Genomic DNA, 22,633 nt, shown 5'->3' with positions numbered 1-22,633 from the left:
TAAAATACAATATTCTGTACCTAATGCAAAAAAAAGCCATTTGATGAAAAATAACTTCAGAAATTTTAAATAATGAAATTATGATATGGTGTAAAAGCATAACAATACCTTCTTTTTGGAAATATCATTTATTTATATGACATTAGCAGGTATCTTTTTTAATGCTAACTGATCAGATCTCACTACAAAGTAAGATCTTTTTGATATTAACTATAAGAACTCTTTTAATTTTAAATAAATAAATAAAATCAGTCACTTTCTTCTGTAAACTAGTTTAAGAGCTGACTGATCCTTCAAATATGTCAATACAGAGTTAATACACACAAAGTAATGAAAAGAAATTAAGCAGATGCAAATAATAAACAGTAGATGTCATATAGCCTAAAGATATTGGGAAATACCCAGATTACGTTTAGAGAACACACATCAAGGTATGTTTATAATGGGATTGCTGATTTAGTTCACAAACCCAAATTTAGTTTAGGACTGACAAAAATCCCAAAGAATCCAAATTGTTTGTATCCAGCTGCATATAAACAATTATTTTTTACATAATTTTAAATTACAAAAAGAAACAGGAGTGGAAACTCAAGTAACATTTTATAGAGCTCTCTTCACTCCTACATTTATATAAATACATACCACCTCTTACATTTACTCTACAAAGGTGGGAGAGGGGAAGTTACCTGAGGGCAAGGTATTCAGACATAAGGCCCCTATTCCTGGTGAAAGCAAGTGGTCAGTTGCCACGGCTTCTGAGAAGCTTCTGGTACTCATTTTGGTAGAAAGGATATTCACAGCAAACCAATCTCCACCAGAGCCAGCTGGGATCGCTGCAGGGAACGGGACACAGGGGACACACAAGGGATCAAGTTCAAAGGGAAAAAGGAGTGATACAATAATGTAAGAGAGTTTTAGCTGAAGATAACTGCAGTTACAACAGTTTGTTACACATCATGACACTAGAGAATTCAAAAGGAAACAGACCTGTGTAAAACACTAGATTCCTGTGAGAGTATCCCTTGCTGTCTGATACTACAGTACTGGAGCACTGTATAAACGAACAGCTCATGAAGAAAATTTTAATCATGCAGAAAAGATCTATATAATGTAGCCAAGTCATTTCAGAGATACCCAGTAAGTACATTTGGAAGATGAAGAAGAAGATAGCCCAAAGATGCATCATAAGAGGGTTTTATTTCATTTTTAAATGGGAGACAACTTTTCAGTTTTGTTTTGCCTAGGCTGAGATTCCTCACATTATTTGTTCCTATTTACAGTGTCTCAACCTCAGCTATTCAAAATTCACACTAAAGAAACCTGATTCTATAGATGTAGGGGAATGGCACTTCTACATTTGTTTTTGTGTTTGGGGTGGTACTACAAAGACCTGCACACGTTTGACAGTCTGATTTTGCAGGCTATGAAATTTTAGTACAATAAACTCTTCAAAAAAAAAAAGTTCTCTGCTGTCTTCACTTCAAAGAGATACGTCAGCTTAAGTATAATTAATTCCTACACTTTCATCCTTTTGTTGCAACAAAACCCAAACATTTGAAAAGTGACCTTGGTATCCATTGGGATATCAGAACAGAATTTAAGAGATTTACCACTAAAGTGAATTAGAGATACCTAGTTACAAATTATTCTTCTTCTCAAGTCTCCAGACCCCCAGTAATGGAAGAAACTACGATATGAAAACTGTTTGAGAAGTAGGCAACCACGTAACTTCCAGATTACTGGGTAGCTGGATCCAAGTGTTAATTCCTTGGGAGTCAGAAGGAGCAAGTGTCTCTGAGATAAAAAACCCCAAAACTCCAGTGTTCTCTAGCTAAATGGTAAAGATGCATGGCAGAGCTGCCACCAAATCTGTGCTGGGGACATTCTTCTTCCAGCAGGGCTCATACATCCATCCAGGGGAGGCTGGAAGAACTAAAAGGCACAGACAGCCTAGCTGAAGTCTTTCCTCTCCTGTGTTTCCCTGCCAAAAAAGAAGACAACGAAGAGATCTGAACCTTGGTTTACACCAGCTCCACAAAGGGGTACTCCTACAGGAGTTACTGGATTGAGAAACCTGGGTTGTTGTGCAAGTGGTCATACCCAAGATACTCTTGATATAACTAATTACTTGCTAGCAATTATTCTGATGATTTGAGAAAAACCTGTGAAATAAATCACTTTGTATAAGCTTTTATAATTCCATTAATGTCTCATCAGAAATTATCTGATCTCCTTCACCCAATCTTCTTGTAGAAAAAAAGAAAAAAAAAACCAAGACACTTTAAAAAGCACCTCTCATTCTTGGAGTTATTTAGTACTGACTTTTATTCTGCTTCAATAATAAAAAAACCCCTCAAAACACTAAGGCTTTGACAGAAGAAATAACAAATTTTTAAAAAATGTAACTGTGGGCTAGTTTTGATTCTTACATACTCCATAATCACTTGACCCCAAGATACAATTTTATTCCTTACAGGCTTTATTTAAATACCCTTTTTTCCCAGGGAATACTTCATATTAGTGTATCAGATACTTAAACAGAGCAATCTTCAAGATCATTTTCATTGTGAAACTTACAAGTGTTCTGAGAACCCTTTAAAGAAAATGATCACATACAACCAAAATGGTGCTGATTAATTCCTCTTGATTATGCAAATGTATTAGTTTTTATTATGTATGCACAAGAGTTGTCTGACTTCAACAAAGCTTCAGCAGAACTTTAATTGCACAAATACAACGTCTGTAGAATTAGCATTTAGATTTATAATACATTTGCAAAAATAAAGTAAAACAAACTGAAAAGCACAAGTCAAATTCTCTGAGTTTATTTTATTAACCCATTTATTTTATTAACTGAAATCTTAAGAGATCTTTCTGAGATGTAACACAAGATTTAATATCAAATCTTAACAAAGGTAACGATTTAGAATTTTTCCAGAAAATGCAATATTGCTTATTTATCTCCAAAATACATGTATAATTTCATAAAGCACCAGAGCAATTTCAGTTTGAATTTTGGAAGATGGTCTGTTATAAAATCTTAAAATGTCATATGATGCATGAAGCTACTAACAAAAACAGAAGACAGTGAAAGTTTTTTATTTCTGTTTTAAAAAGCATTTATTGATTCCTACATGCTCATCAGAACATTACCAACACATTCACACAGAATAAATTGGCATGAAGTCTCCACTTAAATACCAAAAGTATCGATTTTCAAACATAAGGGAATTTAAGAAATACAGAATTACAGTGAAATTTTAAATTGCTCTTTCTCCTTCTTGTCTGATGTCTCAAGCAGTTCTGCTTTACTACCTGCAGTTTTTTAGGCTTATTCTTTCCCTAGGTGCAGCATTTAAGACAGACATAAGGCTAACACTTTCTGCAAGCATTCAGAGACAATACAGACTCATTCAGAACAACAGAGATTGCTCTGTCTACATTGTGTTTTGCAATTCTCTCACATACTACACAAGGCAATGAAATCAGTCACCTAAAATACACTCTGCAAAATTAGTACAAGCAAAGAGAGAAGCAGGAAAGCACACACTTTGTGTTCTTTGGCTGGCTAAAGGAATTGGATAACTTTCACAAAACTGAAGTGACACAGAAGGGGAATATACAAAACTGAAAATAAGCAAAAACCTACTTATTTTGCTACTAGCAGAATTTTCAAAGTTCATCCAAACAATTTTGGTCATTTACTTTCAGGAAGGAAACAGACCATTCTAGCCCAATAAAGGTGTTACACTGCTTTACTCTAAAAGAAGTCACCTCAGATCTCTTGAGAGGACAACATTCCTCACCAATCAGGCATGTCTGGCATAAAACCAGGTCAATATGCAGGGCAAACCCTTCAGTAGGATGCATATCAGTTGTACCAGATGATGTAGGATATCATTGTTTATATCAGTACCAGCTGATTCCTGATATTCACACAATTAGGATGCTATTCTTTGTACAACCATTCTCCTTATGAGCTTTAGAATGACTTTCTAACTATGAAATGAAAACAATTGTCATAAAACTCACTGCAATCTTCTTCTATTGAAATCTGAGTATGTTCACATCTATTGATTCAGATAAGCAAAAGCAAAGGTCTAAGTTCATGCAGAACATTAACTAATGACACAACTGAAAACAATTTCTGCCATACCAAGCACTTCAAAACTTCTTACAGTTTCCTTTGTGGAAAATATTGAGTAAGATGCAAACTGAAACTTTTTAAGTTGAACTATGTGTTTTCATTAATAAACTTAAGAGTTAATATCAATTGAGGTGAAGACTGTCATATTCAGTGTGGCTACTTATCAGACTGGCAAAGTTTATAAGTTTGCCTTCGTGCTTCTTACACATATAAACAAAACTGTTTTTCACAGAAAGGCATGGATCATGCAAATACACAGAAGACTCAGACTGCTCATTAACTAGAAAGGGAATTTCAATGAGACTAGAAGCCAAAACTAAAAAACACCTGAAAACACCCTTATACAAATCTGTGTTAGTAATACCTGATCTCTGTGTGCACCTCCCATCCAAAAAACCCAAGACTGAAACCCCTGCCATAGAGATGACCCCCTCAAAAACAGAGACAGTATTACAGTAACACCACAGTGAACTTGCACAGGGCAATCTAGATTCCTATTGGAAATCTTTAACACTATTGTTTCATACAGTTGTCCACCAAGTCTGAGAAAAGAGAAGGAATCCTGAAGGATATCTGCAATCATCACAGCAGACACTGAACAGAAAATTTTGCAATAAAAAGGTGCCATTCAACAACAATTCTCTCACCTACTGAAAATACATAACAGCACAAATTAAGATTCAACACAAGTTCCAGTTCAAAGGGGAAGACCTTCAAGTACGTGATCCCAACACTACAGAGAAGACTTCTCCTAGGGATGGTGTATCTTTCCTACCTCTGTAAAGGATGATGCTGTTATCCAGACACTTGTTTCATTTTATGGCACATATGAAATAAAGACACTCTGTCAAGTGCCTTCAGTAAAGCCTCACCTAACACAACATGGAGATGTTACAATTTCAAGCCTCCAAATGGCAAACTCATCCCTTCAGTTTAGTTGATGCATTTAGTTTCATATCCTATACCAAGCACCACATAAGTGAAGTACAACAAAAAACAGACATAGTTTGTTCCTACCCCTTCCCTCCTCATTTTGGGAAAGAACAATGTATGTTGAAGATAGAGGACATTTTTTAAAATTTTAAGACTGAAAAAAACAAAAACCTCATCACCACATCCTGACATGAGATAAAGACTTGATACAAACTGAATAAAATAAGCTTTATTACCTTCACTGCTCTTAAACTGTAACACAGCAACAAAAACCCCCTCTATAAAGGTAAAAAGTAATTTGGATACCAAAACCATTTCAAAATGGAGTTTGGGTCATCTTCTTATACTCTTAAAGATTTTAAAGACTTATACCTATGTAACATTTTCACTGTCTAACAAATGTAGAATGATGAGGGCTCCTTCTACACCAGTTTCCATTATCAGTTCATCTAATAAAAGCACTGTGAACTGCTGAATGGAAACTGCATTGCTGAATGACACAATGCTTCTAAATTTGCAAATACAGTACCTAGATAGGAAAAAGAGTAAAAACATGATTAACAGATATTGCAGTAATCTTCATGGCAAACGTTGCCAAATCAATGATGATTTGGGGAGCTGGAAGGGATCTAAAGATCCCTTCCAACCTCAACTGTTCTGTGGTTTGTGGCAAAAAAATCAAAGCACTTCTCTGGTGGTACAAATTCATATCTTTCAATTCTTAAGGTACAAATTCATATCTTTGTTCAAACATAAAGGGAAATAAAATATTCAAAAAATGAAAATAAATCAAGATAAGAGGGTAATTCTTTCCACTATATATGTACCTCTTCCAATAAATTTTAGTCCTGCCACTAACACCTGCTTAGCTGAGGATGACAAGCAGGCAGCAGTTTCAAGAAACTATGAAAAATGCAGAACTGCAACTGTTATAGTAAGAGTAAAAAGTGAAAGCATCCTTTGGCACTGTCTCTATTACAGGAAATTCTTATGCATTTGGCTCCTTAGTGTCACATTCTCACAAAACTTATTAATGAAAATCCTGAATTTTTGCTGAAAAATCAAGGTCCTAAAATTTAGGCTCATGTCACTTGAATTTTGCTTTCCTGAGTAATCAACTTCTGAAACCACTGAAACACCTGTTCTGCAGGAAGTAAAGGTATTATCTGTACATGTAATGAAGAACACTCATAACAAGGAGCTTAATAACACTGTCTACATTTCAGGTATCAAACACACTCTTTGAATAGTACGGATTATGAGCATCAAGTTCAACTTGCAAGCCACAGACCACTGGATAGATCCCATAAGCTTTCCAGAAGTGATAAAATCTGTCATAATCATTTGACAGAGCCTTGTTGAGTAAACATTATCACAACACACAAGAGAGGAATCACAAACATGACAAAGTACTTAGTTCTAATCTATTCAGCTGCTCATTTGAAAAACTGGACAAAAACCGACTAATTTTACTCATGCCTAGTTCCCAGACAGGTTTTAGAGTTAACTTGCAGCACAGAGACTAGGGCTCACTTCTGTTCCCATACAGCTTGCTACATACACATCACTACAGGAAACAAGCTGCTAAATCCAGCTATTCCAAGCATACTGCTGATTAGAAAACTGACTCAAGGCTGATGACATCTTCTCGTTCATATTCTCGTTCATTTCTATTCATATAGTGCTCTGTCATTTTCATGTGAAGAGATTTCTTTGTCAGCATTCCCTGCTACATAACTCATGAGCAGGGCAGAGAACAAAAATTATTCTACTATTGCTCCATATATCACATTTAGCAGATACATATCAAAGGATCTGGAATGAGAATTACGTTCTCTGTATGCATCAACAACAGATTAGTCAAATGACAATCTGTCACTTCATTTTGTTTGATTTTCTATAAACATTTTTCAGATATACTACACAAAAGTGGAATAGAACATTTTGCAAGACAAAAAAAAGAAGTATTTCAGGTTGTGTTTTTTAAGATATAAAAGTAAGCTCTGAAGAATTAGCAATGGTATGGTATTATGACAGATCAAGTACCTAACAGGTATTTTGCCTCTCTTTAGAAAACGGGAGAAACCTGATGCGGCTTTTTAAAACTGTATTAATCAGATTGTGTACTTTCTGCGATTTCTCCATCTGTCAAGCACACGACATTGACAGCTAAGAAATTTACAGGAGGTTTGTTTTGTTTTAGGCCGCGAGGCACCTTAGACATTATTTCAGCCACACAAAAAACCACGAACTTATTTTCACCTCTCCGCGTGCACCTTTCTGTTGCCCGGCCTCACCTGCCCGGCGCCTCAGGAGCTCGGAATTCGCGAGCCGAGCTGCAAGGACACAGGCCGAGCTGCCCCAGCCCCGGCCAGCCGCGCACCGCGGCGGCTGCTGCTCGCCCCCGCCGCCCGGGAACCACGAGGGTCGGGGTCTCCCCCGCTTCTCTGCCCCCCGCACACCTCGGGCAGCGGGGGCGGGCACCGTCAGCCCGGCGGGGAGGCGGCCGGAGCCCGGCGGTGACTCACTCACTCGGTGACTCCCTCCTGCGCCAGGCAGACCGAGCCCCCTCCTCGCCTGCGCCGCCGGGCACTGGGCGAAGGAGCCGGGGCCAGGGGCCAGCTAAGCGGCTGTGGCCGCCGGACAGCCCCACACGAGCACCCAGCCACCTCCTCCGCCTCCAAATCACTACGAGGAGGCGTCTTCAGTTCCCCCTTCTGCGCGCAGAACGGACCCGGTGCCCCCGCCCAGCGCCCAGACCGGGGGTCGCTCACCGGGACAGGCACCCGCAGTCGCCCCCTCCCCGCAGCGCCTCAGCCTGCCCGGAGCACCGCGCCCCACTGACCTGGAGAGATGCTTCAGGATCTGCTTCTTGATAATCCCCGCCATGGTGTCTGCCTGCCCGCGCCCCTCACGACGACCAGCCGGGACCGGGAACGCGGCTCATCCCTGCGCCCGCCCCTGCCCGAGGTGGGGAGAGCGCCGGGAGCGGAGCCGCTATCCCCACTCGCGCTCACTCGACGCCCGGCGCCATCTTGGCCGCAGCATCGCCTGGTGACGGGGGCGAGACGGGGCGGGACGGGCCCGGGGCCCCCGCCCCGCGCGGAGAGCGGCGGCTCCGGGCGGGCAGAGCGGCGCCGGGGACGGGGGCACGGGCCGGGGACAGGTATAGAGACAGGCGCACGGGCACTCGTGGGGCCATGGGCAAGGGCGGTGGCGCTTCCGCCCTTCGCTTGTTCACAGAGCCCCTGCCCGCCTGCTCAGCATCTCCATCCCCACTCAGCGCCCAAAGCCTCTGCCCTCCTCAGCCCCACCGCCCGCCTTTTCCCCGCTCTCTTCCGCCAGCTGTTTCTTTCATCAGTCTTCAGCCTTCCCATCTCCAAAATTCTGGACGCGTGTCTCTGCATCCCCGCCTGTGGCTCCATCCCTCTCCCGCCTGTGGAGCGTGTCCCAGCACCATCACACCTTTGCCCGGGCCTGACCGCGGCCAAGCCCAAAGATAGGACAGCTGCAGCTTCTACAGCACCACACAAAAGAAACGAGGCTAAATAAGATAAAGAGCTCGCCGACAGAAACTTACAATGCTATGGCAAGAAATTCACATGTATATGCATACATTAAAATATCCTATACCCGAATTGCTCAAACCCAGAGACTTTTAAAAATCAGATTGATCCTCAGATGCTTACATTTTGCTGGGTATCTGTGACAAGTATACAGCCTACGAGTTATTTTACTTTTGAGAGAACAGCCTCTCACGCTGCAGCAAAATCTCCAAGTCAGTTAAGAAATTAATGTCTTGTATTAGTTTTGTTATTCCAAACACGGTTTTGTAACCCTTTTCCTCTGGCACTCCCTCATTCATAAAAGGCATCTGGAAGAATTTCAGTGGTGGGTAACCAAGTACCCTAAAAATATTAACTGGAGAAAGCAAAAAAAAAAAAAAAAAGAAAAAGAAAAAATTATCAGTCAGAAAACTAAAAAGTTTCAGCTGTGACCTCCATATGCAGGATGGGCCTCTGTAATAGAGCTTGAGCTGCAGAGGAAAGACATCAGATACTATTTTCTCTGCTTCTCATATACATAACATTAATAATTTACAAGCGATGAACCAAAACCCTAAGGACCTTTAAGTCAGAAATATGAAGCAGTAATAGAAAAAATAGGTCAGGAGATGAACATTTTCAATTGATTTTTCCAGACATTTAAAAATCAGTCAGTTGTGTAATACTGACCTCATTATATTCTTAAGGAGATTTATAAAGTAGGAATGAGCTGTGTATGAAGCTAACACTTTTGTGCCTGTTTTATGTTCGGTTTTCTCAACTAGGAAAAGTCCACCAGTATCATGGAGAACAATACTCAGCATCATGATGGGTCAACTTCTCATCAAGAGAGAAAATACAAGGGGCAAGGAAAGTAAGACCCATGCCATGTGTTGTCTTTCAAGTGTTCTGCAAGCATAGCTCTGGAAGAACAGGGGAAGTCCTGAGGCTCTTCACTGACATCAGAAGTGAAGACCAGAAATATTTCTGTCCAGCAGGATTGGTCTGAGTTATGACCTCATGTTATATCCCTATGTCCTGGAGCATACTGTGTAGAGGAACAGAGGAAAATGCACAGATTAACACCTACCACACACCACACCCTCCTTACCTAGAAGGGAATGAGAAGGGCACCAGTGTTGATTTTAGACCTTCCCAGTCACCATGGACCTGCATGGTGATCCCCAGACTATGTCTGGCCCTTGCTAATCCTACCAGTCCTGATCCTGATTGTGACCTGAGGATTGTCTTATGTGCTTGATGTTCCACCTGCTTCATTGTCACGTTTGCTAGATAGCCTGGGCTCTGGGCTTCACTCCCACGTCTGTCTGCCTTGCTCCCTGGGGGTGCTGGGACAGGACCTGGCTAGCAAGGCCCTACCCTGCTGGCCACAGTAGCCCTTCTAGCTCCTGGATTCTCTCCCTCTCAGAGCAGCTGGCACTCATGTCACTTAGAAAGAACCCCACTTGTGAGCATATCCAGGATGCTGAAATAATCTCAAAGAAAAAAATTGTCTTATATTTACCATAGGTATTTTTAGGGCCTATTTGTGAGCACAACCGAATTTGTGAATTCAATAGAACACTCAAGAAGCCATGGGTGTGGAATTTTCCATCAGGCAGTCATCTCAACCAGCACCCTGGCCTTCACCATCACCCAGATAAAGGTACATGGAGCACTGTTCATTGATGCGAAGTCCAGGATAACAACCCCCTGTGTCAAAGGGTGCAGTAACTTCTTCCTCCAGGTAATCTTTCTTTGGATGCTCTAAACAACCTGGAAATCCTGTACTTGGCATCACTCAGTCATTCTGAGGCTGCTCGTTCCCACAGACCTGTGCTTTGTAGAGGGTGTGCAGAGTTTGACTCTCTCACAGTTTCAAGTGTTCATGGGGATTTCTTAACTGTAAAAACCGGAATGGAGTTGAGAGGAAAAAACCAAAACCACCTGGAGCTCAAGCAACTTCAGAAACATGAAGGTCACAGAATTAAAAAAAAAAAAAAAACCACAATTGTTTTTCCTATTAAATAAAGCAGTAGGAGATGTAGTAAGAGAACAAACTAATTTTGAGCTAAGTTTCAGGGAGTGCTTTGTATCATACTTGCAGAATGAGAAATCTGGCATGCCTTCTTATAGGTAATGGAGAAGATAATGGTCTGTCTTCAAATGCAGATGTGCAAGGATTAAGTAGTCTGGTAGACCATTATTCAAAGAACATCACAAAATATCAATTCTCACTTCTGCAAGGGGCAATGTACAAGGTTTGCTACCACATGGACTTTTGAAAGTCCTATTTATGTGTCCTTGCTGGGTGGCTGACTTGGTCTGTGTTACGTACTCCAACAACAACAGACACTCTTATCGTAAGTGCCGTTGGAATATATGGGTGAATGTGTAAATATCAATAAATATCTATGAATTATCCTCAAGTAGCAGTGACAGTAAACACACCAACTATAGTTTGAAGAGATTTGAAATATTTATGTATATCAACCACTTCATATAAATCTAAGTAAACTCTTAAAAGCCTGGCACTTGTCCTACATCCTAGAACAAAAAAAAAGAAAAAAAAGGAAAAAAGCAAAAGTAACTGCAAATCCAACACAAGTCATTGGATGATAACAGATAAAGCTTCATAGAGCTGGAGCTAGTACTTAGAAGGGAAACTAAATTTACTAAATTCTGGCTTTCACTTTTATTTTCACAAGGCAAAAGTCAGCAACAGATACTAGGACTTTTGAATCTAAACAATTAGACTAAGAACTTTATATTAGTAAAAGGATAAAGTAAAAGTTATGCAATTTTAAGAGTGGTATTTTATGTTTCTCTTTAACACTGAATATCTAATAAATTTGTTGCTATTCTATGTTTCGTGTATTTTGGATTTTAATTACAAACCCAAAATTTACTATGAGTATACCTGTCAGTAGGCAAAGAAGGAAAACAATCTACAGTGTTCTTTAAAATTCTTTTCAAGTTCTCCTGAACTTGAAAAACAGGCTTTTGATAATTCCTGTGACCTCTTCTCAAGAATCAAATAATGTATCTGCTACAGTCAGGATTAAGGAAGCTGTCCTTAAGATACACTTCCTTCACAAGCACATAAAGAGGATTTGTCTAAAAGCAGATTGCCATGTGTTCCAATGAACATTCCAGCTCGTGGAAAGACATTTTATATTTGTTAGGGAGAAGAGTCATCATACAGAGTAACAGTTATTTTTAAGTTCAGGAAAGTCAATTACACACAAATACAAAACTGTAATTCTCTTTCTGTTTTACTGGATTACAACAAAGGAACTAGTGATGGCAAGTAAAACATTTAAATAGAGCAAAATTAATCATCAAGACAAAAGCAAGGTGCTGCACCTGAGATGACATACCCACAGAGCCCAGTGCAGGCTGAGCTGTGTGGCACAGAAAGAGCCTTGTGGAAAAGGGCCTGGGGGTCTGGATGGACATCAGGCTGAACTGCACTTAGCAGTGCACCACCGCAGCAAGGAGCACAAAGCACATCCTGGGTGGCATCCACAGGGGCATTGCTAGCAGGGACAGAAACTTGATCATCCCACCTTGCCTGGTGCTTTTCAGGCCACACCTGGAGTATTGTGTCCAGCTCTGCTCCCAGCAATTCCAAAAACAATTGTGGACAGCTGGAGAGCATCCAAACTTAAGGCCATAAAGGTGATCAAAGGCTCAGGAACACACACTGAAGAAAGACTGAAGGACTTAGTTTTTTTCTGGAGAAGCTCAGGGGGATCTTGTCACAGTATTGTGCTACTTACAGAGTGGCTACAATGATGGAGGCTCTCTCTTCACAAGAAGAAAAAAAAAACAATTGTTAAGTTGTACCAGGAGAGCTCTTGTCTTGATATAGGGAACTTGTGCCCAGTGAGAACAACCAATCACTGCAAAAACCATACCTCAGGGAGCTCCCATTGCAGGTTTTCAAGATGGTGTTGGACAGGGTGTTAGATTATCTCATCATGGTTCCCTTTACTACAAAAGATTGGACCAGATGATCTTTCAGCACCCTTTCACCTGGTGCTGTTCTATGGTTCTGTGATTCTATAGAGGTGTGTGCTGCTATACTACACAGACTTAAGCAAAACAAAGACTGGTCAGGAACAGAGAATTCCAATAGCACTGTTTTCCATACTACTTATAATAAAAGTGTTAATTATGCATGCTTTGAAAGACTTTCTACGTGAAGGAAGGTTGTAGCCATCTGGGGGCTGGTCTCTTCTCCCAGACAACCAGGGACAGGATGAAAGAACCTAGTTTTAAACTGCACCAGAACTTCTTCTTGTTTCCCAGAAATCGTGAATAGACATCAGAATGGACTGCCCTGGGAGGTGGTGGAGTCACCGTCCCTGAAGGTGCTTAAGGAAAGGCTGGGCATGGCACTTAGTGCGATGCTCTAGTTTATATCGTGTTCAGTCATAGGTTAAACTCAGTGATCTCAAGTCTTTTCCAACCGAATTGATTCTGTGATTCTGCAACAGTAAAATATAATGATGGTGGAATTTAGAGTTGTCTCTCTTTCCACTGTGTCACATTCTTACATAGCCCAGGCACTTCTCACTGAGATTGTCACTCAGCACCTTTATCCCGAGGCGCGGCGCTCCCGCACCGCAGCATCCCGAGCAGGCAGGGTCACCCGACGCAGTCTGTAACTTTAAACCACCGCCACAGGGCTCTTGCCCTGACCACCCCGGCCGTGTTCCCAGCCGCCGGTGCCGCCCCCGCGGGGAACCGTCCGTCCGGGCCGGGCGCTGTCCGCGGTGACGCCGTGCCACCTCCCCGCCCACCGCTGTGACGAGCGCTGCCGGGTCACGCCCGGCCAATGGCTCCCGCAGCTCCGCCAGCGTCACCGGCAGGGCGCGCGCCCCGCGGCAGAGGCGGAGCGCTGCCGGCACTCCCGCTTCCCGCGGCCACGCGCGCGCTGCTCCTCCGCTCTATGGTCACCGTAGAGATCCACGGCGGTGGCGGATCAATACTGGGACGGCGGCGGCCGTGGCGCCGTGGGGAACATGGCGACCCTGGTGCTGGATAACGGCGCCTACAACGCCAAGATCGGCTACAGCCACGCGAACGTCAGGTGAGGGGCCGGGATGGGGCGGGCGTTGGGCGTCCCCTCACGGCTTCGCCGCCGCCGCCGCTCTCCGCTGGCCCCACGCCCCTCGGCCGCTCACCGGAGCGCGGACCCGCAGCGCGCCTGCGCTCGGCGCGGAGAGGCGCGGCCTGGCCCCGCCCCGCCCCTGCGGCGGCTGCGGCCCCGCCCCTGCGACGCGCGCTGCGTGCGGTGCCCCTGTGTCACACCGTGTCCTCTGTGCCACACCGTGCCCCGCGTGTCACACTCTGTCCGTCTGTGTCACACCGTGTCACACCGTGCCCCGCCGGCCAGGGTGGGGGGAGAACCCCTGGCGCTCTTCTTGCTGTGCAGGGGGTGGCGGCAGCCAGCAATGTGCGGCGGAGGTAGGAGGTGGTATTTGGTTTTCCAAAAGGTGTCTCGTCTGCACTGGAGTTCTCAGAAATTAAAGATTTCCTTCACAACTACCTCCAGTTAATGGACTTAAGCCAAAATGCATCAGCAAACACATTATTGAAAGTACGCTGTTTATGAAAGGGGCATAAAGAAAGTGAATGTGTCTCATACCATGTTTAAAAGGAAACTTCCCAATCTTTTCCAGCGTTATTCCCAACTGTCAATTCAGGTCAAAGACTGCACGCTTGAAAACCTTTACGGCAAATCAACTGGATGAAATTAAGGATCCCTCTGGTCTTTTTTATATTCTTCCCTTTCAGAAAGTAAGTAAGGTATCTCCAGTTTAACATTAAAGCCCAATGTAAACTGTTCTAAGGAATAGTTTTCATACTGTATGTCCCAGCTGCAGGGTTATATGTAGCATCATACAAGAACCAGTCAGCAGTGTAAAGTTTACAGTCACGGAATTGTTTAGGTTGAAAAAGACCTTTAAGATCAAGTCCAAAAGTTAACCCTGCACTGTGCAGCCCATCACTTAGCCATGTGGCTAAGTGCCACGTCTGCACATCTTCTAAATACTTCCAGGGATGGTGATGCAGCCAGTTCCCTGGGCAGCCTCTGCCAGTAGTACAGCCCTGTTGGTGAGAAAATATTTCTAATCTAAAATTCTCTGGTGCAACTTAAGGCCATTCTCTCTGGTCCTGTCACTTGTTACCTGGGAGAAGAGACCAACCACCACGTCACTACAACCTCCTTTCAGGTCACTGCAGAGAGCAATAAGGTCCCCCTTGAACCTCCATTTCTCCAGGCTAGACAGCCTCCCTCGGCTGGTCCTCACAGGATTTGTTCTCTGAACCTCTCACCAGCTTTGTTGCTGTTCTCTGGACTTGCTTCAGTCCTTCAATGTCTTTCTTGTTGGGAAGGAGCCAAAACTGAACGTAGGATTCAAGGGATGGCCTCACCAGTGCCCAGTGCAGGAGGGCAGTCCCTGTCCTGGTCCTGCTGGCCACACCATTGCTGATGCAGGCCAGGATACTCTTGGCCTTCTTGGCCACCTGGGCACATGCTGGCTCCTGCTCAGTGGCTGCCAACCAGCACCCCCAGGTCCTTTTCCACTGGGCAATGTCCCAGCCATTCTGCCCCAAGCCAACAGTGCTGCGTGGGTTTTTGTGATCCAAGTGCAGGACCCCACCCTTGGCCTTGCTGAACATCATAAGATTGTCCTCAGTCCATCAATCCACCTCGTCCAGAAATCTTTACAGAGCTGTTCTTCCCTCAAGCAGATCAACAGTCCTACCCAACTTAGGCCTTTCTGTTGAACTCCACCCTTGTCCAGATTGTCAATAACCATCTGTTGTTAATCCTATGTAACATTTACTCCTTAGCCTAAAAATGTAAATTTAGACATTTTAACTTTCAGATTTTTTATATTACCAGTCTCAATTGTTGACTTTTTTTTTTTTTAAAGTATGATTTTATTTTTCCTTAATAGTGTAAATTTGTTTCTAAATTCCTACAGGGTTACTTGGTGAACTGGGATGTTCAGAGACAGGTTTGGGATTATCTCTTTGGAAAAGAAATGTATCAAGTAAGAGCCTTTTCTTAACTACATATTTTGTGTAGATTAAATACTGACTAATGGAATTAATAAATATTAAGGAGAATGGGTGATCTTACTGTTCTCTTTGAAAGTGCCTTCAATTAGAAATCACAGGATTTAAGTTTTTGCAAATGTTTTTGAATTCTGGTGTAGATTTTGAAAAATATTTAAATTTTTTAGTCTTGTAGGAATGTACTGTTACTGTGTGCAGCTCACATAAGAAATTAATATCAACATAATTAAGAGGTCAAGTTAATAAAAAATAATCACAGACAGATACAGTGTAGTTAAGAGATCAAAAAATAGTTAATGTAAAATGGAGGGATGAGCTGGGTCAGTAGGCCAAAATACATACACATTTAGTAATCATCTTTGACTAGCCATTTTCTACCCCTGAATAACTTAAATGTATAAAATATAAATATCTGATACTTAATTTTTTTCATATCACACAAGCTGGGTTTAGCACAGGAAGTGTATTAAGACTTTCTTTTAATTTTTTTCTTTAAAAATGTTACATTCTCTGGAAATTCTTGAGTTTTTTCTAATACCTGTGTACTAAGAATGAAAGTAATGGCTCAAATTAACTTAGTCTCTTTACATTTTTATATTTTAAAATATGAAGTGCTGGCTTTTGATACATAAATTTCATTTTAGATTTGGAACTGTATTCAATGTTGTCATGGTTTTGAGAATTTGTTTTTAATTCTTCACAAGTGAAGACTACAGAGAGATACAGCTGATAATGTTTTTAGGGCCACATCCCATTATGGTTGAAGTAACCCTATTAAGTCCTCTGTAAAAGAGTATTTGAGATACTGGTAAATGTGGGAAGTCCAGGATCTTTTGCTGGCCTCAGTAGAGGTCACTGGGAGTTTTATTATTGATTCTTCACTGTACAGGGCTTTGGTTATTAGACAGGTAATCTGTGGTGCAAGTGCTGAGCTGTCAAGGAGACTTATTTTTCTGTAGCTCACAGGATTGGTGTAAAGTATTTTACATTAAAATTGTAGTGTTCTTTTGTGGTGTCTCTTTAAAATGTTGGATTACAATTTGTAGGGATGAGAACAGAATCAGGATATGTATGAAAGTGTTCCCTTCTATTATGTTTTTTACCCATTAATTAGATAAACTTGAATCACTGATCATGAAGCCTTTAAAAAAGCTAAATTCTAAGTCTAGCTTCTACAAACAGATAATGGCAAGTGGTAATCATGTCTTCAGATTTACATGATCTTCCACTGCTGCAAAAGATGGTAAGGGATTATTGATGTTTATGTTTTATGCAATTACAATCTTAATGTGTTTTTTATAGGTGGATTTTGTAGATACCAGTATAATTATTACCGAACCTTATTTTAACTTCACTTCGATACAAGAATCTATGAATGAAATTCTATTTGAAGAATATCAATTTCAAGCAGTTCTTAGAGTAAATGGTGAGTATGTTTCCTTCCATTTTGCATTTATGTATTTTGAAGCTTAACCCTTTAAACAAATGAATAAGCAAGCACACATGCAGACACACACATATATACACAGTAAAAAATATTACTTCAGTTGCTTCCTGGCTCTTGAGTAAAAGTGGATTAAACATTTTAAAAATTATATCTTTTACAAATTCCAGCTGTAGTCTTCTACTACTTCCTAAAGAGTGTCATGGTATATAGTTACAGGAAATTTGAGGAGAGTAAGGATGACAGAAATAACAGATGGATTTTGGAACAGGATAACATTTAAAGAATTCTACCAAAACTTTGCATGAAGTCTTTGATAGCTTTCCTTTTTTAGGGGAGTAGGATTGTATTTTTGTTTGATTTTGTTATGTGTTAGCAAATAAAACGCAGCATTACGATTATGAAATTTATTGTGTCTCAAAGGGAATGTGTAAACAACCATACCATCCTGCTGACAGCTAACTGGACACAGGATACTCCTTTTGATAAGTTTGATAAGTTTGTAGCACAATCAGTGTGATTAGACTTGAGAAGAAGTGGAACATGGACTGGAATTCCTGAAAAAGATCAAATAGGGACATATAGAACACTTAATTTTATCCACTGCCAAAATGAATTAATGCAGTGGCTGTGTTACTATGTATTGAAGTCTTGAAAGTCTGTCAAAGGCATTTAAAATATGAAGCAAGTTCACCTTTATATCACTGTGAATTCTAAATGTTGATATAAAAATGGAATTCAATTTTTTGTATTTCAGCTGGAGCTCTTAGTGCACACAGGTATTTCCGGGATAATCCATCTGAGCTGTGTTGTATCATCGTGGATAGTGGATACTCTTTCACCCACATTGTACCTTACTGCAGAAGTAAAAAGAAAAAAGAAGCAATCATCAGGTATACTGCAGTATATATTTTCTAGAAGAACTGTTTGATGTGCCTGAAGTTAATAATGACAAAATTGCTCATGTTACTCTTTTTCTGTAGGATTAATGTTGGAGGGAAACTCTTAACCAACCATCTAAAGGAGATCATCTCTTACAGGTAAAGCATGCTAATTTTCACTCTGAAACTTGGTGTGAAACGAGCCAGAAGTTTATGGGGTATTCTTATAGGTTCTGTGAATTTTAGATTAATTGCTGTTTAAAGGAGAAGGGAATTTTTTGTTCTGTTATAATCTGCTAGCTACCATCTTGACCTTAAGATCAAGGTGAATTAACATTGAAGAATTAGGCTGTTATTTTTCAAAGTGACAGTGCTTTTGAAGTTGTTGAGGTTACCTGTGTGTTCACAATTACACAAGTCTTTATATATTTTCTGGGGTGTCTCAGTAGATCATCAGTCAGTTTGCTGACTGATTGTATCAGTACTGCAAATAAAATGCAGTAGGATCAACCTTTCATTGGGATCCTTCAGCTTGGAACTATATCTAGGTAAAGGTCTTTACCAAAGAGCTATTGGCAGGATTACAGCTGTGCTCGTTAGCAAGACAGCGGGCAAATGCAGGTTGATGTATTTACTGAACTGTGAAACAGGACAATATTAAGCTCCAGTAGGCCAGGAATGTTTTTGTAAATGGAATAGAAGTTTAGATATTGAGACAGTAGCTTCCTGTGGCTGAAAAACAATGGTTGCTCAGTTCCAGAGGAAAACTGGACAGGAAAGGGAACACTTAATTATTCTCAAACTTCTGTGGTTTTGGTTTTTGTTGTTCACAGGCAGCTGCATGTTATGGATGAAACACATGTAATTAATCAAGTGAAAGAAGACGTGTGTTATGTTTCTCAAGACTTTTACAAAGACATGGACATTGCCAAGTATGTATGCGATGGTACTAAATGTAGAATAATCTGTTTGTACAAAGAAAACTATACTCCTAATCAGAAAACTTTCCAGTTAAGTTAAAGAAGTCTTGTTAGTATAAAATAGTTGGAATTTAGAACTTGTTCTCTATTCTGTTGAATTTTACATTCTTTTTCAGATTGAAAGGAGAGGAAAATACTGTAATGGTAGATTATGTTTTGCCAGACTTCAGCACAATTAAAAAAGGATTTTGTAAGGTAATAATAATTCTGAAGTTTTTTCGATTGTGTTCTGCACAAGTCTAGTGGAGAGGTTAAAAGTACTCCTTTTTTTTAATCCTGTACTGTAACATCTTTCTTGCTATGCATTAATTGGTAAAGTTTTTCCTCAGTAAGTTGGGACGACAACAAAGTACAGTTTTTTCAGCATAGCATTTTATGTTCTATTATTTAACAGTTTTTACTTTCTCTGTTTGTGCTCTGTCATATAACTTATCCATATCATTATAAAAATTTTTAAGATTAAGTTATGAAATGTTTTCTCTGCTTTGATTTTTTTTTTTAAAGTTTCTCTGAATTACATTTAAACACCCAAATATGGTTAAAAATTCTAAGTCATATTATAGAAGAGCCTGAAATACCAGTGAAGACAGTTTAACAGTTTTATCTCATTTACTGAGCCAGCCATAGTTTTGAAAGCAGTCCTATACTTTAAGGCCACTCTCATGCATACCAGTTTTATTTTGCTTTGAGCAAAACTGCAGTTGGTAAGAGCAAAGTCACTTCAGATTTAATATGGGAGTACGCATTATTCTTAAAAGAGTTGCTGATAGATAAAATGACAATGGCAGCATACACTGCCTGCTTCTGCATGAGATAGATCAGTTGAATATTCTAGGATGTGATTTTTTTTCTTAAGCAGTGAGTACTATTCATGTCTTTAATTTAGCCAAGGGAAGAGATGGTGTTAAGCGGAAAATACAAGACTGGTGAACAAATACTTCGTCTAACAAATGAAAGATTTGCAGTTCCAGAAATACTTTTCCATCCTTCGGATATTGGTATTCAAGAGATGGGAATTCCTGAAGCCATTGTTTATTCTATTCAGAATTTACCTGAAGGTATATCCTGAAAGTATTTTGAAAAGGACAGGGGGGTGGGAGAAGGAGGCATGTTGAAATGGCTTGGTTTCATTTGGTGTGAAACTGACCAAAAGTCAGTATTTAAGCATCAAATACACTTTCTGAGTGCAGTTTGTCAGAAGTAATACTAAGGCTTTCATTTCATAGATTATGTATAGGTAATTATTATTACAAAGAAGATTTTCATAGGTTTTATGATGCCATGTTAAGCATGGCAGCATTTAGGCTATAAATGTACTCTTAAAAAGCCTGTGTCACTTAAAATCCCTCTTTAAAGATGGAATTGTGTTGGTGAATGTGAAATTTAATAAATACAAGAAAACAGTAGTTATCAAAGCCAAATTCTGAAATCAGGGGGAACATAGAGTGATTGATCACCTTCTCATATTTCTGTTTAACTGATATGCTGATTAGATGATCTTAAATTTTTTGTACATCTATTTATTACTTCTGTTTAAATTCATAACAAAATTGGAAATATTACCACCTTTAATCTTTAGATGTATGTTCCATCTCTTAACTACAGATTTACTTAATTATTTTACAGAAATGCAGCCTCATTTCTTCAAGAACATAGTTCTGACTGGGGGAAACACCCTTTTTCCAGGCTTCAGAGATCGGGTTTATTCTGAAGTTAGATGTCTTACTCCAACTGATTATGATGTTTCCGTTGTTCTTCCTGAAAAGTAAGTCCTAAACTACTAAATAGAAGGGGCTTTATCTTTCTAGCAGAACAAACAGTAAAGTAGGGTTTCTTTTGCTGATTAAGAAGATAGTTTGAGTAAGGGCATTAATTTAAATATTAAGTGAACAAAAACTGTGCAAGAGGATGTTTTAAATCAGTTTTTTTTCAGACAAACCAAATAAACCAGATCACCTGCTTGCTCTGTACTTTACCTAGTAAAGTTAAGGAAGTGTTTTTAGGGTCAGCCTTTTTACTGTAAACAGATAAATAAGACTGTATTGTAAGTATGTAAGATTAGAACTTAGTCTTTTACTTAAAATTTTCAGCATCTGAATGCTCCCATGTCATCATTAATATACCACTTCAGGGGTTAGGAAAGGGTAACTCCTTCTTTGCAGAAGGAGTGGAGACAAAACAAGTATATTTTGAATATACCGAAAAAGTCTACTGTTAAAAAAGTATTGTTAAGGAGTATTTTTAAATACTATTAAAGAATTATTATCTGTTCAAAGTAAATACAAAGCATATCCATGTGGTTCCTTCTTCACACCTACCTTCAAAGAGGCCCTTTATTAAAAACCAAGTCAGCTAGCCCTGCTAAAGTTTCAGACTTTGTCTCATAACTTCTCTAGAGCTGGAGGGCTTGATTTAGCCATCAAAAATGTAGTTTAAATAGATACAGCTAAATAAAAGTCTTGGAAATCATCAGTGTGTATTTCTATTTTAAATTAATTTATAGAGGAGTAACAATAACTTTCATTTTCCAGCCCTATCACTTATTCTTGGGAAGGTGGAAAGCTCATTTCTGAAAATGATGATTTTGAAGACATGATAGTAACTAGAGAAGACTATGAAGAACATGGACACAATATCTGTGAAGAAAAATTTGATATATAGGTAGCATAGTTGGATGTGTTGTTATTCCATTGATTTACTTAGAATGGAATTCTTTGAACTACAACCTCTTTTCCATCAGCTAGGATTGTGTTTTAGCTTTCCTGTATTGAATTAGGTTGACAAAAATAATTTTAAGAGTTCAGAAATAAAGTTTCACAAGTGTAATACTATGAAATAATATGTTCGTTGCAATTTCATTATGTTTGTATCTTTTTTGATAGCTTTATTGTATTTTTATTGCAGAACACCTCAGTGCATGAGGCAATAAAAATATCAAGTGCTTGTACTGGTGTGATGCTAATACATAGTGAGAAGTTTGTTGGGGTTTTTTTTTTTCCAAAATGAGTATTATTCTAACTTACATATTCCACTAAAAGGGCATTAAACATATCTCAAAAGAACCTTCTGATGTTGCCTCTCCTGAAAAGAAACATGAGTTTTATTTTTGGAGTAGCTATGAGGGAAATATACTTGAAATGTGACCACTGCTATTGACAATATACTTAGGTGTTGAGAAAAGAGTAATTCGAACAATTCCTTTTTTTAAAGGGTTTTTAATTTAGTAGGTTGTGGAATTTTTTGTTTGGTTTTTGTTTTAAACAATGCCTGAGCAAATAAGCTTCCTGCCACTCCACTCCCATCTTTCTGATAAGAAGGTGCCACAAAGGTGAACAAAGCTTGCAGCTGTGTCCTGGGTGATGACTCAGCTGTGTCCTCTCCACACATCCTAGATAAACACAAACACCCCAGAACTTGTTTCTGGCATCAGAAGCTGTTTTACTTTGCCATCATTTGTGCGGCATGGCATGCAGGAGAGGAAGAGCCTGGCCTAAGAACCAGAAGGCTGGGATATGGGGGTGCCTCACCTGGCCTGCTTGTGTACCAAGACAGAGGCACTCAGGGTGGAAAATGGACACTGGAGTATCCTGTTGTGTTTCATATTC

General features: G+C 40.0%; 2 protein-coding genes across 7 annotated transcripts in view; one reads left to right on the top strand and one right to left on the bottom strand.

Annotated features, from left to right (window-relative positions):
* Positions 1–8,150, bottom strand: part of BLTP3B (bridge-like lipid transfer protein family member 3B) — a 47,396-nt gene extending 39,246 nt beyond the window's left edge. For 4 of the 6 annotated variants that reach the window (XM_059846708.1, XM_059846712.1, XM_059846711.1 and 1 more), the window contains exon 1: positions 7,926–8,149. In XM_059846708.1, the coding sequence (XP_059702691.1) occupies positions 7,926–7,969 (44 nt within the window). In that variant the 5' untranslated portion in view covers positions 7,970–8,149. Of the gene's footprint in view, positions 1–686; positions 834–7,925 lie in introns of all 6 variants that reach the window. The other 2 variants (XM_059846710.1, XM_059846714.1) reach the window with 2 other exon arrangements.
* A 5,348-nt stretch (positions 8,151–13,498) lies between these two features.
* Positions 13,499–21,867, top strand: ACTR6 (actin related protein 6). Its single transcript, XM_059846715.1, has 11 exons — positions 13,499–13,723; positions 14,316–14,433; positions 15,630–15,698; positions 17,026–17,149; positions 17,925–18,060; positions 18,151–18,207; positions 18,882–18,980; positions 19,145–19,223; positions 19,915–20,086; positions 20,655–20,793; positions 21,560–21,867. The coding sequence occupies exons 1-11, from the start codon at positions 13,656–13,658 to the stop codon at positions 21,687–21,689; spliced, it is 1,191 nt and encodes a 396-aa protein (XP_059702698.1). The 5' UTR covers positions 13,499–13,655; the 3' UTR covers positions 21,690–21,867.
* Positions 21,868–22,633: the final 766 nt, after the last annotated feature.

Source organism: Haemorhous mexicanus, chromosome 5, assembly GCF_027477595.1.
Source record: "Haemorhous mexicanus isolate bHaeMex1 chromosome 5, bHaeMex1.pri, whole genome shotgun sequence".
Lineage (NCBI taxonomy): Eukaryota > Metazoa > Chordata > Aves > Passeriformes > Fringillidae > Haemorhous > Haemorhous mexicanus.
The sequence above is the reverse complement of the archived record's forward strand: the minus strand, read 5'-3'. Positions and strand labels throughout refer to the sequence as shown.

Coding starts and splice junctions, on each gene's coding strand:
- ACTR6 (XM_059846715.1), top strand. CDS start 13,656: ATGGCGACCCTGGTGCTGGATAACGGCGCCTACAACGCCAAGATCGGC. Junction 15,699..17,025: donor TTGGAAAAGAAATGTATCAA/GTAAGAGCCTTT, acceptor TGTTTTTTATAG/GTGGATTTTGTAGATACCAG. Junction 20,087..20,654: donor TATTCAGAATTTACCTGAAG/GTATATCCTGAA, acceptor ATTATTTTACAG/AAATGCAGCCTCATTTCTTC.